The 17,191-nt window shown below is 35.9% G+C and overlaps 1 protein-coding gene across 2 annotated transcripts; it reads right to left on the bottom strand.

Annotated features, from left to right (window-relative positions):
• Positions 1 to 682: 682 nt before the first annotated feature.
• Positions 683 to 17,074, bottom strand: map1sa (microtubule-associated protein 1Sa). Of its 2 annotated transcripts, XM_056759457.1 has the most exons (7): positions 16,850 to 17,009; positions 13,378 to 13,479; positions 10,024 to 10,106; positions 8,981 to 9,121; positions 5,147 to 7,535; positions 4,802 to 4,983; positions 683 to 1,791 (listed from the first exon to the last, which is right to left on the bottom strand). In XM_056759457.1, the coding sequence occupies exons 1-7, from the start codon at positions 16,992 to 16,994 to the stop codon at positions 1,636 to 1,638; spliced, it is 3,198 nt and encodes a 1,065-aa protein (XP_056615435.1). In that variant the 5' UTR covers positions 16,995 to 17,009; the 3' UTR covers positions 683 to 1,635. The 2 variants fall into 2 exon arrangements, with proteins under 2 accessions (XP_056615435.1, XP_056615436.1); XM_056759458.1 differs by lacking the exons at positions 683 to 1,791; positions 4,802 to 4,983 and having other exon boundaries at positions 5,153 to 5,288; positions 5,372 to 7,535; positions 16,850 to 17,074.
• Positions 17,075 to 17,191: the final 117 nt, after the last annotated feature.

Raw genomic sequence — 17,191 nt, 5'->3', positions numbered from 1 at the left:
TAATGTGTCTGTTTCTGTCTCTTACTGGTTCCTCGAAAAGCCTAAAAAGGAGTGGCCCACGAACATGAACCCATGTTTATAGCATCCTGAAGGAGAGGAGTTAGCATATTAAGGATATTTAGATTAAAATGTCCTGTATGTTTAAATTTTGATGAATTACTACGGGATAATGCCTCGGGTTAAAGGTAGATGTAATTTTTGGTAATATTTGTAATGTTAAAAGACCCTGTGAAGTGTAAAATGTACTTTTAATTTGTACCAGATGGAGTATTATGATCGATCCGTTTGAAAATGGAAGGGACCAAGACTATAAGAGAGCAGATGAAATGTTTGAAGGTAGACTGGGGTGTTTGTTGGACAGTAGTCAACCATCTATTTATTTTTGATCTTTTGTTACATGAGATTTTTTGACGTTCAATGGATACTTTGGAAAGCAGAAAAGCACAGCAGAAACAAACTCTACTCAAATTTTTTTACTTTATTTTACTTAAAAAAACAATTTAGAATTTCAGTAATAAATCCTTTTCTATAATCTCTTAATAAGGTACTAAATTATTTAGTACTTTTTAGTTACAACAGAAGACCTGGTTTTAATTCGTTATTTGACTTCATAGTTTGAATAATATACTTCTATTCTAATATTTATCTCCTAAAAACTGATAGAACACATGAATGCATGAAATTCTTCCAAAACATGTATTTTTATTACTTATTACCACAAAATAAATAAAAAAAGTTTGAATTACATAAACATTTCTACCGTTTTATAACAGTGCCATTTAAAATTATTTTGATGACCATGGCTACATCAGACTTACATTAACAACGTTTTATTTGATTGGAGTGCATAAGAACATTCCTATGACAATGTACATAGAGGTTAATTCATCTATACTGATCACCTTGTTTGCCAGCTTTTGCTTTGTTTTTGAGTGTTATATAGAATTATTCAACTACTCCAGCCAAAGGCCATGAACTAAATGAATGAAATGTTTCTTTAGTGTTTGTTGTCTTTCCTGTCTGTCTGCTGAATAACCGTATGTTCTGATTAATGCAGAAGTGTACTTCATTACATCAAAATATTTCAATATTTTCAGACTGATGCAAGTAAACAGAGATAAAAGTGTGCTTTTCTCTGCAGTAAGAAACTGTTAAATTAGTAAAATGTGACAAAGCATGCAAAACTAATTTTACTTCTATTCTTTCGCTAACTTGCCAATAGCCAAACGTTCTGTATAAGCGCTGTAAAAAATGTATAATTTTGTACACCGTCCATACAATTAAGTTTGGTAACCTCTTTCAGACTGACTAGTGTATATGTGGTGCATCAAAATGTAGGCAAAATGCCTGCAGAAACATACCAAATAGTCATGAAACTTGATTAACATGCCTGGACATCCACAAGATGCAATGAATAACACGCAATAACATAAGCAAATGTAAAACTGCTAAAAACAAGAATAAAATTGATTTGGAAACGATCTAACCCCCTTTACAAATAAATTAATTGCATCTTCCTCTTGCTCTAGTTAATCAGCATTTGGGTCAACTGTGTTTTAAAAAGTTGTTCATGCAACTTTTAGATGTGAAGACATTTGCCTTAGTAAAAAAGGGGGTATAATTCTGCAGTTGCCTTTAAAACTCCACTTTGCATGCTGAAAAGGTCTCATCTTGCATTACAACAGTGCTGTTGCTCCCCAGGACTGTGACTGCTAAATCTCTCTGCCTCTCGTGGGTCTCCTGGTACCAGGCGTGCATAGCCCGCGAATCAAATGTAGGGATCAGAGTAACCTGAAGGTGAAGGGAAAAAAAAATGCAGTAAAATATCTGTTGAAATCCATATGTACTTTCTGTAACGGTCAAAAAGTACCTGAGCGTTTTAAGAGTGGCTCATGGCTGTTTGGTAGAGTATGTATGATGTTTGTTCATTTATATTTCCACTTCATCGCTTAACAATAAAATGAGTTTAATGATTTTTATTATGTTTTATGCGGTTGAAAGGAGAAGACTGGCATTCTAAAATTTTTTATTGAGTTTATAAGGTCTCGCATAAAGGTTAGCTGTTATACGAGTTATCCGTTATATGAGATGTTACCTGTGGCTTCGTCCATTGGCACACAGAGATGCTTGTGCCTGTAGTGATTTATCTGAGGGTGAACAGTTTTATACATATACTGTACTGTTGCAGAATCTGCAAATAATTACATTTGATTTAAATTAGCACCCGGCTATGTCACAAATTTTATCAAATACATATCAAATGTAGTATAAATAATCCTAATAATCCACGTTTGCATTTCCTTTTGTTAGCTTCCTCAATGTGCAAGTCTCTGCTTTGAAATAATAAAGCTGCAAACTGTTCCTAAAAAAAAAAAATATCTAACAGGCTACATGGAGCTGAAATCCAGTTTTTCAGACTTGGAAATCACTGAATGTTTGCATCTTTTGTATTAGTTGTGAATAACTTCCTCAGCTGTTCTAAAAATGAAGTCCACTATTAAAAAACACTGGATATAAACCTTATGTTTAAGGTATGTATAGCTAAGGTATATGTATAGCTTTAGGACGGCAAGTAAACAATCTCTTGAATTTCTACTGTATTCAGCAGTACATAAATGTATTTGTTTATTATAAATCTAGGGGACAAAAAAGGCATGCCCTCAGTTAACATAATAGGAAGATCTTTATTTATAACCAATTAGTGATATTAAAATATTCAGCATCATTATTTTATTTATTAGCATAATAATTACATAAGCTGCTTTTTAATTTAGTTGGAAACTTGTATATGGTTTTGTTTTTGTTCCCCCTGGAGTTTTATTGAGGGGAACCAACACTTGTTTGAGACTGTTAAGACGACAGTGGAAGTAAAGCATGTTTTTAATTGGTCATTCACACAAAACCAGTGCATTACATGTTGTAATTTAAAGTAATATTAAATGTTCTGAAAAAAACAATTCAATGTTCTAACAGATGTACAGATGACAAATAAAGATTGTTTTTAAGAAAATCATGTTTGGCATCTTGAAACCAAGATTTCGGGAAAATCACCCAATGTGATTTATCATATTCTTGTAAATGTGTTCATCATTTTAACAGGCAAAATTAAATAGCTATACCTTAAAAAACAAGCCTAGGGAGCATTAAAAAAATCTGATAATTTTTACATTTGTAAGACTAAAAAACATGAAAAATTAAAGACCAATTTTAAGACAGCCCTTGACTCAAATCTAAGTATGCGCACTTGCACATTTGACAAGTGAATATACACCTGTATGGACGAAACACACTTGTACTGGACAAAAAAAATTTAGGTGTTTTTTAAAGGGCCGCAATCCCAGAAAATGCACTTTTAGAAGTTTATCTTCCTGAAATTAAGCCACCATGCCACCATGTGTGCAGAAACACCCTGTATTATATAAATCCATCTCTTCTTCTTTTTGTCATCTCCTTTAAACCACAACAGTGACACAAAACAGGCTGTTGGCGATTCCCTAACAATCTGATGTCACATTGTTTAGGCCTGCCCATGACCGCTCACAGACTCCTCCGCCTTATGAGCACTTAGGTCCACCTTCAGCCAGAGACACGCTGTCAGCCATTTTCAGCCAGAGCAGATGTAGCCAACTAGCCAGTGACAAAAATCTCCAGGAAGCAACAAATGTGTGCTGTTGTTGGATGTAAAATAAAGTTGGCCGGGAGGAGACCTTTCCGACGAGCCCGGGTTTGTCGGGAGGAGACCTGGCGGGCCAGAGTTATAACGATCGAAAGTCCCGGGCGGGACGATGATGACGTAGCGTTCGGGAAGAAATTACTTTTTCCGGATCAACAACAACAAAAATGTTTCTCAAGAGTGGATCGGTACCAGCTGTTCGCGATCAAGCTTCATCTCCAGAATGTAAGTATTACACATCGTTTTTAGATTGCCTTTCTTTAATAATGTGTTTAGCACATTAGTGGCTGTTGTTTACATGTTTGCAGCTAAAACTGAGACTTTACATTGGTCCAAAGCCAGGTGTTATGTCGTAATGTTAGTGGTAAAACGCATCGTGCCAATCGGTTCAGAGGACTTGTGACCGACATCATTTCTGTAAAACTTAATCATTACAACGAAAGAAAGTTATTGCAGTGTCTTTCTCAGAGTTCAGTATTTTCTCGTATGTCCTAAGTGCGACAATACTTAGAGCGGATAGAAACCGAGTGTGCATTTGTAAGACAACCTGGTTGGTTGCTGATCTTTACATACCTGGCTGTCATATACAACTACTCTGAATGCATGTTTTTGCCTAAATCCATGTTTATGTCTGTTAGTAATATGCATGCACATGATTAATCATCAATAGGCAACATTTCATTTAGCATATGTTGTTCTATCTATATTTTTGTCTTCTCCATTTAATTTGTATTTTTGAATAGGGCATAAAGGTGATTTTATTGCAGTAAGTGTATGGTTTTGGTTGGATAGGGCATTACAGACGTGATTGCGCTTTCCGCCATATTGCTTCTCTTGATGTCATCCAAAGCACACATGCTCTACATCCTATTTTGCATACGGGGAGGGGAGCAGAAGCTCATCCGCATTTAAAGAGACACACAAAAACGGAGCGTTTTCCATTGCAGCCACAAATGGCCATGTTCAACATAATATAATGAAAGATATGAGGTGTATTTTGTGCTGAAACTTTACAGAGACATTCTGGGGATACCACAGACTATTTTTACATTGCATAAAACACCTGGATTTGCGGACCTTTAAAAAGTTCTGTTATTGTGAAAAACTGCGAAACCTCACAAAACTAACCTGCACATCTGGCCAGGAAGCTTTCCCTTCTAAAAGAGAGTCTAGAATAGATCTCATGATGCTTTCTTTGTGTGGCTCATCTCCACTTATTATATAGCAGGACGACTGGAGGCGACGGAAAAACTCTACATCAACAGTGGAGGCTGCCAATCCAGAGGGCAGGTATGCCAGGTCCAAACAGACTGAAATTTAACTTGCATTAGCACTGACAGAACCGGCAAAGAGAAGTTATTATCTAGGTTAAAAAAAACTTGCAGATGTATAGCATGTTTATACTTTTAATTCAATGTAAAAATCTAAATGAAAAATGTTGCTTAAATAGTTGAAGACAGCACATGCACTCACTGAATGAGGACTTTGAAAGGGCTTGTTTGGATACACTGAGATCACTGAGATAAACCGAGATCAGTGAGGACATTGAGATTCCTTGGCCCTCTAGTGTCTGGTTATCACTATTACTGCATTGGTACGTCAGTGTTACCTGTTTCTGAGAAAAGCCAGAACTTTGGTCAGCAATCTCAGGAGATAGTTCCTGATGTTTCTCTGGATATTTGTGATGCTTAAACTCACAAGGTGAAACCAGGCATAGATCAACATCATGTAAAAGTACATCACTCTGAGGTCCAAAGAGAGAATTCTCTGATCCATCATATGTGTTGGGTTTATTAAAATATGATTTTAGAGGTAATGACATATCTGTTTTCGAGTCACTGTCTGCTAAATGTCCATCAGTGTTTGCCATCCTGTTACCCTCCTTAGTATCCTCACCAGACATCTGAGAAGTATTATCAGGGGAAACTAACTCCAGAGAGTCTCTATCCTTTTTTATGCATCTGTCAAGCAATGTTGGTGTGAGAACAAAATTGACACATTTTGGAGATCCAATAGCATTGTTAGAGCCAGGAAATCCATCCATACAACGGAACTTCTCTGGACTTTCCTCTCCTGTTTCAGAGCAATTTAATTGTGAATCATTTGCACCTTCATTTCTCAAATTATCATGTTTGTCATCAACATCCTGAAATGGCTCATACTCCATCTCTGAGTTTTCCAATTCTGCAGCCATGTCATTTGATGTAGACCCCTCACTTGGAGATTTCATATTGTTAGTTTCATGTTTGTATGGCTTTTGTTTTGATTTGTTTAAAGTGTCCTTTTTAGAGAAGATCAATTCCTTCTTTATTGAGCCATTCTTCCCGACAAACTTTCTGTACTCTCCATGAACTTGCACATTTCCAGTGGTTTTCTTAACATCTTTACAAAGACTTTTGGTTCCTTTATCTTTCAGCTGGACCTCCTTCTTGACCTCCTTTTTAAAATCAGGTTTAATGTCTTTTTTGGGCTTTGCACTTGAATCTTTTTTGAAGGGCTCTTTCTTTTTGTCAACACAGTCCTCTTTCTTTGGCTGCCTTTCCTCTTTTCTCCTAAATTCTTTCTCATCCTTACACGGTTCTTTCTTAACCACTTGCTTATCAGGCTTCAGAGGTTTTTGTTTCACATTGTCTTTTACCATTGCTTTCTCTCCACTCTCTTTTCCATCTTTGTGAACAGTATCATTGTTGCATCTGTTCTTGCCTTTATTCTCTTGCTTTTTCAAATCCATTTTGCATGATTTTTCTTTGAGTGAGACACAAACTGGTCTGGATTCTTTGGAAATGCTCTTAAGACTTTCCTTGCTCTCTGCATGCTTTGGTTGATAATCCAGTTTTTTTAACTCAAGGTCCTTTAAACTAACCAACGGGTGTTTGAGGAAGTCTAGATGCTTCAGCCTCTCCAACCCCTCAAAGATTTTCGACTCTGGTGTGCACCCAGAAAATAGAACACGGATCAACTTTTCATGAATATTAGCTGGATGCCAGACCAACAGAGCACATATCGACACTGTACTGTTTAAGGGGATGTCTGAACTTTTTACATCAGGCCAAGTTTGCAAGAACACCTCAAATTCTTTGCTACCTTTGACCGGATTGAGAACATAAAGCTCTAGTCGACCTACACCCATCTTCTGAAAAAGGATTACTGGCTCAATAGTAGAACCAGCCGACCGGCTAAGCTGCTCTGGAGAAATCGATAACTTTTCTAAATGCTGTAATGTTAACACAGCCTTATCACAACTTCCAAGCATTATGGGGTCACTATGAAGTGTTTTAAGTCTTTCAGAAGCATTAAAAAATACAACCCCGATTTCTGGAGATACAAGTTTCTTTTGCCAATCTTCATTGCTTTGTGATTCACAGAGTTCTTTTTCTTCCTGCTTAGACACTTTTCTGTGAAGCAGGCTGTTTATACCAGGCAGATTATCCACACCAACATGAGTAAGCAATACAGAGTCAATTCGATCTAGATGTCTCACCAATTTCCAGAAACAGGACCTTGGATCAGACCCGCCATTGACCAAGACATTGAAACCATTTACAGCAAAAAAAGCACAGTCACCTCTTCCTCCTGGAAACACATAGCAGCATGGACGGGACAGTTTCAGAAGGCCAACTGTACTGGGCCGCAAAAGCAAATCAAATGGTGATTGAGGTTCGAGAGACTCTGACAGATACTCTGTGAACTCCTGAAGTCCCTCCATCTCTGGATGGACCAATGGAGGGTTGGTTTTAATTCCTATAATTTCTTGCAATTTATGCTTTTCTAACAGCGAACTTCTCCACAAGCCATATCTGGGGCAACTCAGAGTCAGGCTGGCTTTTTGACTTGGGGCAGCAGAGCTCAAAAGATCTCCAATCTATATCAGAAAACAAAACATTAAAAGATATACAGCAAAATGTTAAAGGGGTCATAAGACATGGCTAAAACAAACATTATTGTCTGTATTTGGTGCAATACAGTCCGTTTACCCACTTACACACCAAATTTAACAAAGCTCATCATTCTGAAAAGCTTGGTGTGCTCTGATTGTCCAGCTACCCAGTGCATTGTTATTGGCCGAATAACCGCATGTGGCCGAAATGTTACGCCTTTTAACATATTCAGAACATCTGCTTCCAAGGCATATTGACAGGTGGTAATGTCATCGGTAAAGTGTGAGCTTGAGCGGTAACTTCTTGAGCAAGCCTGTGAGGCTGTGCCTTGACGCAACACGACAAAGACAATAAAACATATTATAAATGAGGCATCTGTTGCATTCAGTGGGGACATAGCTACTGTATATGATGACTTATATTGTCTTTGTTTCATTTGCATAGTGGCGCAAGGGAGAACAATCAGAGGATACGATGTAAACAAATTGTTTTTGCATTTGTGTTCATAGGAACGACAAAAAAAACTCACGTTTGAATAGCCAGTACCAGATTCTTTAATAAATGATGAAAACATAGTTACAGAGTCAGAAGCGGCAAACTTTTGAGAAAAAGTTAAGTTGTTAATGCTCGGATTGTTCTGTTTTGAAACGGTGTTGTAAAATAAAAAAAATCTAACTGTGTCCTCTTTTAGAAGACCCAACACAGTAGTTTTGCTTTCAAAATGAATCTCACAGCATCCCCACAACAGGGCGGTGGCCACAACAAAACAGAAAGAATATTGAAGCCTTCTATCTTTGCATGTACAGCGGGGAAAATAAGTATTTGACACATCAGCATTTTTATCAGTAAGGGGATTTTCTTAGTGGGATGTTGACATGTTGAATGTTCCTGTTAGCACTGTGGGGGCCATTATCCCAGGATGTTTTCTTTTAAGATATTCATGCATAGACATAGTGCTGCTGTTGTATGCCATTTCAGTTTTACACAGTGTGCAGAGCACAGTTTTATTTGGTCTCTGCTAAAAATATTCCCACACTTTTGAATGCGGTCTGACTGTTTGGTATAACGCCTGATTGTCCGCATGTCCTGGAGCTGAAGCCGCCATCATTTCAAATGATTGAACGTAATGAGTGAGACGCATCGCCGCATTCCCGGAAAATCAACGTAATTTCGTAGTCTACGTAATCGCTATATATAAAATAAACACTAGCTACTGTTAAAAGAACAAGCAATTATTTCAGGAAGAAGAATAGTCTCACGTGAAGTTTGTTCTTCATTAAAGTTCATTATAAAGAAACCAAATTATGTGGCCGTTTGTGATAGTGAATTCCTATGGAGGAAAATCACTTGCTGCGCGCCATAAACACCACGTGACTGCACACTGCCTATATGTATACACAGATAATTTTAGTAGAAATAATGGACTTACCTCTTCATCTGTCAATATCTGAATGAAGTCATTAAGTGAAAATGACCCTGTTTGCAACACAAGGTCGCCAGTATCTTCCACAGACTGTCCTGCTAGAATTAACAGCTTGTGAAGAGATGCATCAGAAACAAGACGACGAACCTGTAAAAATAAACACATGAAACCCTCTCCTATAAAAATATTGTTAATAAAAATATGATAATAAATGAATACCACAATTCAAGAAAACCACAGCTTAGCCCTTACATTAACGTCTAATTTATTTTAATTATAATTAAAAGGATTGGAAGAGTTATTGTACAAAAAATCAAGAGTAAAAGTAGTTTGAGAAATGTATGAATATTCCATTGTTTACATGGATTAAAGATGGGAAAACGTCACTCAAATATGAAAAACAAAACTGTACTGGAATATAGGCTGCTTGTGTTTTATAGTACAAAACCAATATTAAACAATTTAAACATAAATCATTAAATAATGTCCCTTATAAAAAGATTTAAAGTCGCGTGGCATTTGCAAACTCATCTCAAGCATTAACATAGCATATGTATGTTTTTCCTGTGATAATTTCTTCATGCCTTAAAATGGCTTTAATGTAACTCTACACCCTCGCTTCATTTGTTTGTGTATATGCAAATTAGTTCCCTACCTCCATTCAATAGTATGAGTTCGGACAGTGATTATAGGTACATAGATGCCTCATTTGATGTGAATGCAGTGTGTGCTCATGTTGCAGAAGCAGAGCTGAAACAGCATGAACGCTATGGCTCAAATCTGTTAACTTGATTGGTTACAGGGTTATGATGTAATAAACAGAAGGCAGTTTCAAACTGCATTTCTTAAATGGTTAAAATGATGAATATACACATGGTTTATCCTAAAGAATTTTAAAAACACCGCATAGACATAAACAACATTAAAACTTGATTTTCAACAGAGTGGCCTTTAAATCTGTCTTCAGGTAAAGTTAAAAAGCAAAAATACTATCCAAGTGTATGTTCATAATTTTCATCAGTATATTGCAAACAATACATATCACATACTTCTGAGCACACCAAAGCATGAGATGGGTTAACCACCACCTGGGTCTCAAGAACATCTCCGCTGTGCTGAAGTGTCTTTTGTCCTGTGGATAGATAAAGGTTAACTATATAGTCCCAAAATACTGCACCCTAAAATTAGAGGCAAGCATTGCAGCCAAACTGGTAACAATCAAATTCAGAATCCCACAGTGCAGAACAACAGTTAGAACTGAAAATTATTTTTAACCATTACAAAATGTGCCGAAAAATTAAGTTTTGTGGCATAGTGTGCCACATAGAGTCCTATCATCCATCACTGGATATTCAGCCAGCCAATCGAACTTCATGGCCTGAAGGCAACATTACATATGAGTTTACAGCTTTAAATGAATGGTTGTAAGTCTACACGTGCATGCGTGTGTCATTGCACCCAAAACTACTCCAGGTTTGTCAAACATAATCTAATGTGTGTAATGATAGGTTTTACAATAATAAAGTATGAGAGGGTGATTTAAAGCATAATGTGCCGTTTACTGTCGTATCGGTCTCGTATGACATATCGTAAGTCTATGCAGCGCACGCATGAATTTAAATACCTCTAATAAGCCCCAAACTGAACATTGCGATGGCTTCCTTTGTGCTGAGAGAGATCGCTTTGTTTACGTTTGCTTCGAAGCAGTCGCATCGTAATAATGAAAGCGTGCCCGGGTGTGGATGTTAAAGAGCAATGTGAGCACTGTCCAGTGGGGGATTGTGGATAATCGCGCTCGGGCATAGTTGAGAGCAACCGGGACAAGTGAGAGTACATCCTTAACATATGTCGGTCACCTGGACCAGCCAGATGCTGCCAGGCCCAAAACCGTACTTCAGCAGGCAAACTTTCTGAACCTAATCAGAACCTTTTACATCTCCACATGCATATGGATTTTGGTCAACTCTGACAAGTACAAGAGCTTTGCAATTATTCAGTTTTCTATTTATAATTGAATAGCTGCGTTAAGTATATAAATAATTATAAAGACTTAGAATAAGCCCTAGAATAAAGTCAATGGCAATTGAAAAAGGTACATTAGTGAAATAAATTACTGTTTCAATTAAATTATGAATGTCAGTTTGGAGGAGACTGCATATTTTGTAAAAGAAAAGAAATTGAACTTAACCGAAGCAAATGAAAGACACTGAAAGACATTGAAACTGAAAGACATTCATTTAAACTGGAGGTGAGCATTTGTATGAAGTTTTGACAAAACCAAAGAAAAACACATTTGTTTTACAGAGAGGAAAATAATTATTTGATCCTCTGCTGATTTTGAAAGTTTTCCTGCTTAGTACTTCTAATGTCAGCTTATGTTATGTTAATGTACAGAATCTGTACCTGTCATTTCAACCTCTCCACCACCAAGGTCAAGAGCAATATTTATAAATACATTTACATTTATGCATTTGGCAGACACTTTTATCCAAAGCGACCTGCATTGCATTATCCTATACATTTGTTTGTAAGTATGTGCAATCACCTGGGATCGAACCCACAATCTTGGTGTTGTTAGAGCCATGCTCTTTCCACTGAGCTACCTGCAAGATTTTCCCAATAGAGTAAAGATGATCAGTCCAAAACTACACGGAAGTTGCTTGTAAATGATTTTAAGGCAGTTGGGACTACAGTTACAAAGCAAACCAATGTTAACACACTATGCCACAACAGATTGGGCCACATATTGCGCATCTCTATAGAAAACCCAAGGGGAAGCCACAGGGACTGCATATTGCATATTTTAGTGTATATATTGTAACTATAGTATGATAATACTGGTAAAATGTACCAACAATCACTTTAAAGCATGTACAATAAAAAAACCTGTAGTACAATTTAATATTATTTAAGTCAATGTGTTAACCAGCCTACCAAAATTTCATTAACATAGAAGAAACATTTTACTGTAGTATTGCAAGCGAGAAAAAAATAGACTAGCAGCTTTCTATGACTGATAGCATTTTAAAGGTGGCTTCAATACACTCCTGAAAAAAACTTGTTTTACACGTATTTGGCGGTTGTATTATTGACATTATAGACCTCAAATAAATGATGACCACATTTTTTTTATAAAATAAAACAGTCTCATATTCAGAACAATATGGCTGTTTCAAAGCCGAATCAAAATTGTATTAGAATAAAATGTCAAAGCCCTTAAACAGACAATTACTGGTCATATTCGCAATGATTTATTAGACAATTAACCGTAAGCCAAATTTCCTAATCGTGACAGCCCTAGTTAGAAGCATAAAGAAATATCAGATAAAACAATGCAATACATTTTCTTTGATCATCATCCACTAAATATTGTGGAAGACGAAGATTTTCTGCGACTCGTATCATAGGCTGCTATGTTATGTAAATATGTTACTTGCCAATATTAAATTGTCAATTCACGAGACTTTCCCTTCTCTTAATTTGAATATTTGATATACATTGTTGTTAAATATAGTTTAATAAATAATGCTACTGAGAAAGCTTCTTCAAATAGCTCCTGTAATCGGTGATCGGATGATTAAGCTTTTAGTGACCTAGGATCGGCCCTAAAAATCCTGATCGGAGGATCAGGATTAGATAGGATGAATTTCAGCCTAAATAAATTATTTTTTGAACGATAAATGCCAAAATCGTGCACTTCTAGAAACTAGAGACTCTAAGCTTTCAAATGATACCACACATGACAGTTATAGTTAAAGAAATACATGTTAACTTTAAGGGAATACTTTTATGGCGTAAGAATAAGATTGGACTGGTAAACAGGCTAGAAGATGAGGAAAGACAGGTTAAGACTTGAGGAGCTGGCGCTTTACATTGGCAACATGTTTGTATAAAATATACATCATGTTTGTATAAAAAATTAAGGGACCAATCCAAATTTTCATTAAATCTGCTTTTCTAGATGTATTGTGGCCAGTCCAGTGAATTTCAACAAAATCAAACCTCAGGAGTGACAAACTCATCCAACAACAATGTGGAAAGATTGACAGCATGACTAGAGCAGATTTTGAGGTCAGAAAAAATACAGAGCATCTTTTCTGTTATTTTGACATGTTTCTCCAGTTTTCATTTTCTGCAAATAGAAACAATATTTTTATTTGAAATTTGGAGAAATATTGCTAGCAATTCACAGAAAGAAAAAAATATAAATAAAAAATTAAGGTAAATTAAGGTGGAAAAAAAAATATATTTTTTAAAGCTCCAGTCCTTTGCCAAAGTGAAAGACAAAGGATATTATCAGTGCCAAAAGATTTCCCCATAACAACAAATGCAAAAATACAAATTCCACGTGGCCACAATTTTGCAAGTTTTGAAGAAAACAATAAACATCATTTGTTTCTTACCTTTGAGGTCCTCCGAGACGAAAGCAGAGTGCCTTGAAATAAACAGTTTAAGTTGTTCATCTAGATTGCAAGCAGCCAGGTCAACATCCCACAGGCGTATACCTATACAAAAATAAAAACTAGTCACACTGCAATAAATTTGAGCAAAATGTAAATTCTTCCTATTAGGGCTGCATGATAAATCGAAAATGAACCACAAGCAATTTGGTGGTTGTCTGCAACGATTTATGCAATATAGTGCTAATCAATAGCAATTTATTGTGCAGCCCTACATCATAGCCTGCACACCTAAACATTTTTTTTATACATTTACTTTATTCCATATTTAGTTAACTGTCATAACATATGTCATTTATTCCTATAGCACAATTAAACACAACAGCAGTTGACCAATGTGCTTCACAACAAAATCAGAGGCAATTTAAAAAGAAAAATATTCTGTATAGATTATAAATATATGAAGAGTTTGGTTAAAAAAATCATGTTTTTATTGTGAATTCCAATCAAAATCATGCAAGCTGCCATTGGTTTGTTTTGATTTAAGCCATAATAACAAAAAAATACAGCTAACTTACACAATAAAACACGATAAATACATGATACATTTATTTTTAATCAGAGTTCTCATGTTCGAACCAAACTTTTCTATAAATATACAAACGACACCAGTAGCTTTAGCTTGTTAAAAAGCAATAAAAATACTCAATTACCAAATGCCAGTTCAAAAAGGTAGGTAAATAAATTTCCCTGCAATAAATGACATTTAAAGTCATTAGTCTAGCATATCATACGCTTATTCAATGAATGTTCACAAATGATTGTTACACTAAATAAAAGTTAATGGATAGCTACATTTATTGTAAGTAGATAGCTACATTTATTGTTACCTCATTTTCACCCCATGAGAATTATAATTATGTCAAAGGGTGTCATTTTATTCCTAAGAAAAGCGGTAAGTCAGTGGTCTGTGCTAAATACCTTGGTAACCTTGCTCCGGCTCTTTACGTTTACATTTAATCATTTAGCAAACGCTATTATCCAAAAAGTCTTACAGAGAGTTCAGGGAGCAATAAGCCATATGTCATACAGAAAGTGCTAATAAAAAGTTCAACAAAAGCGAGACCATTACCTTTTTGGAAATAAAGAACAATGCCTGCTGTTTAGAGCAGTGGTCGTCAACCTTTTTTTGTCTGCGACCCAGTTTTTCCCAAGAAAATATTTTAGGGCCCCCCTACACATACAATGATATTATCGCTCTCGTAAGCTTGCAGCAAGGATGACAAAAAAAATTTTTTCAAACAAACGGCGTGTTTATTACTATAAGAAGATTTGTTTATGCACAAATAATATATTTTTTATATGCCTTTATTATATTTATGTATACAATGACCAAATCATCAGTAGGTCATATGTATTAAAAAAATGTAAGCCTATAGAAGTAGCCGATAAATTGGCCTTATTTTTATTGCCGATTTTTTTCAGCAACTGTATAAAATATTATTAAAAAAGTTTCTTGTCTGTTAGCTGTGACTTCCCACATCTCATTTTGGGAGGGTGTCAATTATTTTGCCTTGCGCTCCAAAAATTTACGTTTTGTCCCCGTATTGAGGATGAGTTGTCTGTAAATTTCTCATTAGTTTGGACGGCGTCATGCATTCGTTAGCAAGCACTTTAGCACAGATAATGCACTGTGGCAGGGACTCTTTGCTATGAGAAAACAAAATAAAACCATAGTTCAGGTAACTATTTCGGTATTTTTGGAAATATTCCGTGAGCTTTTTTTGAGTACCAGTAGTAGTGCAGCAGTAGTGTTTTTGATCGGATGTAAACGTGTACAGTCAGGGAGAGAGAGAGTGGAGATATTACTTTTACTTTAAAACATGTTTGTTTTTCATTGCGATGCGCTAATCACGAAGACAATTGAACCAATTTGAGTCAATGACAACATTAAGGTTTACGGAGTCGAAAAAGGAGTCATTGAGAGTCGATCCCGGTCTTTGAGTCGATTCCGACTTTAGGGACATTTAGAGTCGAGGAATCGACTTTTGAAGTCGACACCCCATCCCTACCAGTTAGAAAAGGTACATCTCAGAGATACAGCGGAGCATACACAAGCAGTAGAGAAAGAGAAAACCATTCAGCCCCGTTGTACTAAACTTCAATTTAATTAAAAATTACTTTTTGGTCAAATTTGCATTTAACATTATTAAATCAGTTGTTTGGCAAATGGTTCATTGAGTAAATAAATGTTGTACTAGCAATGTCCAAATATTTTTTTTTCATTCTAGAAACTTCAAATGTGGTAATAACATTTTTCTTACCACTTCAAGCACTGACAAAAACTAATGATAAAAATAAAATAGATAAATACAGCGACAGAAGCAAGTTAATTAAAGTTAATTAAGCAGGACATGTGGCTTCACACACAATGAAGACAAAGTTTTAAATTGCTCAAACCAGCACAACAAAGGGGTCTGCAAACACAAGGATAGTGGCAAATTAATTGCTTAGGCTATTCATTGCTACTAGCTAGACAACTGAGAAAACGTGACTGTTTTATCTACTTCATAACAGTTATTTGCCCTAGCTCTAGATTTGAGGAAGGCACGCTCAGATAAACAGCGGCCAGTACAGGGATGTCATATGTTGAATTACATGAGCTGCATTTTTTATGTCCAGTTGTTTCTGGATTGTGATCCTAGTATGAATACAACAAAAACAATGTCATATCTTACATATTTAATACAAAAGGAAAGACAAAAAATTAAGGGAATACTTGTGTGAGGAAAGGCTATACATAAACTATTAGTGTCAAATCAAACTTCTCATATAGTTATCTTTATTCTGTAGGCATACTCCCTTTCACCATCTGCTAAGAGAAAAAATAAACCTTTGAAAATTTCTTCACATTTGTTTAATGCCTTTAACACAACATCTACCATGAAAAAAGGCTGATCGGTCCAGTTTAACAGTAAATGTGAATGCTGTATCTCTGATCATCTTGTGCCAGGCCATATTCAGGCATATAAAAGGGACTTTTATATTTATATTTATACTTTTTATATTTTTAGATAATTCCCTCTATATTTACATGGTTACATTCATTCCATTTCAACTTTCAAGAGACTTAAAACAAATAGTAAAATAATTGATCAATTTCCCACCATGGAATTCATGTCAAACGTACTACAGTTCAGTACAGTCGAGTTATTAAAAGTTTAAACAAGCAAGCAGATATTTGAAGTGCAGATTCTTATATTATAGAATATTTGTATATCGCTGCGCAAACCCATCACCGTATGACATCAATAATCGCGAGGGCGAATCTAAGGTTTGCTCTATACTTGCTCTCGCGATACTTAGATGTTACACTGCCGTTTCTTATCTTTACACGGGGAGTGTCGGATAATGGAGCGCATGACCGGCTCTGATTGAATTCCGACCTACAAAGGCTTTTCAAAAAAATCTTTACCTCTCTCAATCTCTGACGCGAGTAAATCAATAAATCCAGTCGTTCCGGGCTGTCCAACGATAACAAGCAACGAGTATTTATCGCTGCAAAAGGCAGGACGTAAGTTTTCCATGTCAGCCAAGTCACTGATGTGATCAGCCGCCATATTACAAAGTCTATACAAACTCGTGACGTCCGATTCGCGAATGAATCGTTTAAAATTGATTCAATTTGATGATCTGGTCGAACCGATTCACAAGATGTTTACAAAAATAACATCGACAATTTTTTGATAGTTAAACATGTTGGAATCACGCACAAGCCCACATTTTTCTAAGCGGAAGGAAAGTATATCTCAACATT

The sequence above is a fragment of the Triplophysa dalaica genome, chromosome 10 (genome assembly GCF_015846415.1).
Source record: "Triplophysa dalaica isolate WHDGS20190420 chromosome 10, ASM1584641v1, whole genome shotgun sequence".
NCBI classification, from domain to species: Eukaryota; Metazoa; Chordata; class Actinopteri; order Cypriniformes; family Nemacheilidae; genus Triplophysa; species Triplophysa dalaica.
The sequence above is the reverse complement of the archived record's forward strand: the minus strand, read 5'-3'. Positions and strand labels throughout refer to the sequence as shown.

What these genes read in the sequence shown, in the direction of transcription:
- map1sa (XM_056759457.1), bottom strand. Translation starts at nt 16,994, where the DNA reads ATGGCGGCTGATCACATCAGTGACTTGGCTGACATGGAAAACTTACGT. An exon ending in CGCGTCAGAGATTGAGAGAG is followed by an intron (nt 13,480 to 16,849) that starts GTAAAGATTTTT and finishes ATTTTTGTATAG; the next exon opens with GTATACGCCTGTGGGATGTT. An exon ending in AGATATTGACAGATGAAGAG is followed by an intron (nt 7,536 to 8,980) that starts GTAAGTCCATTA and finishes TTTCTGATATAG; the next exon opens with ATTGGAGATCTTTTGAGCTC.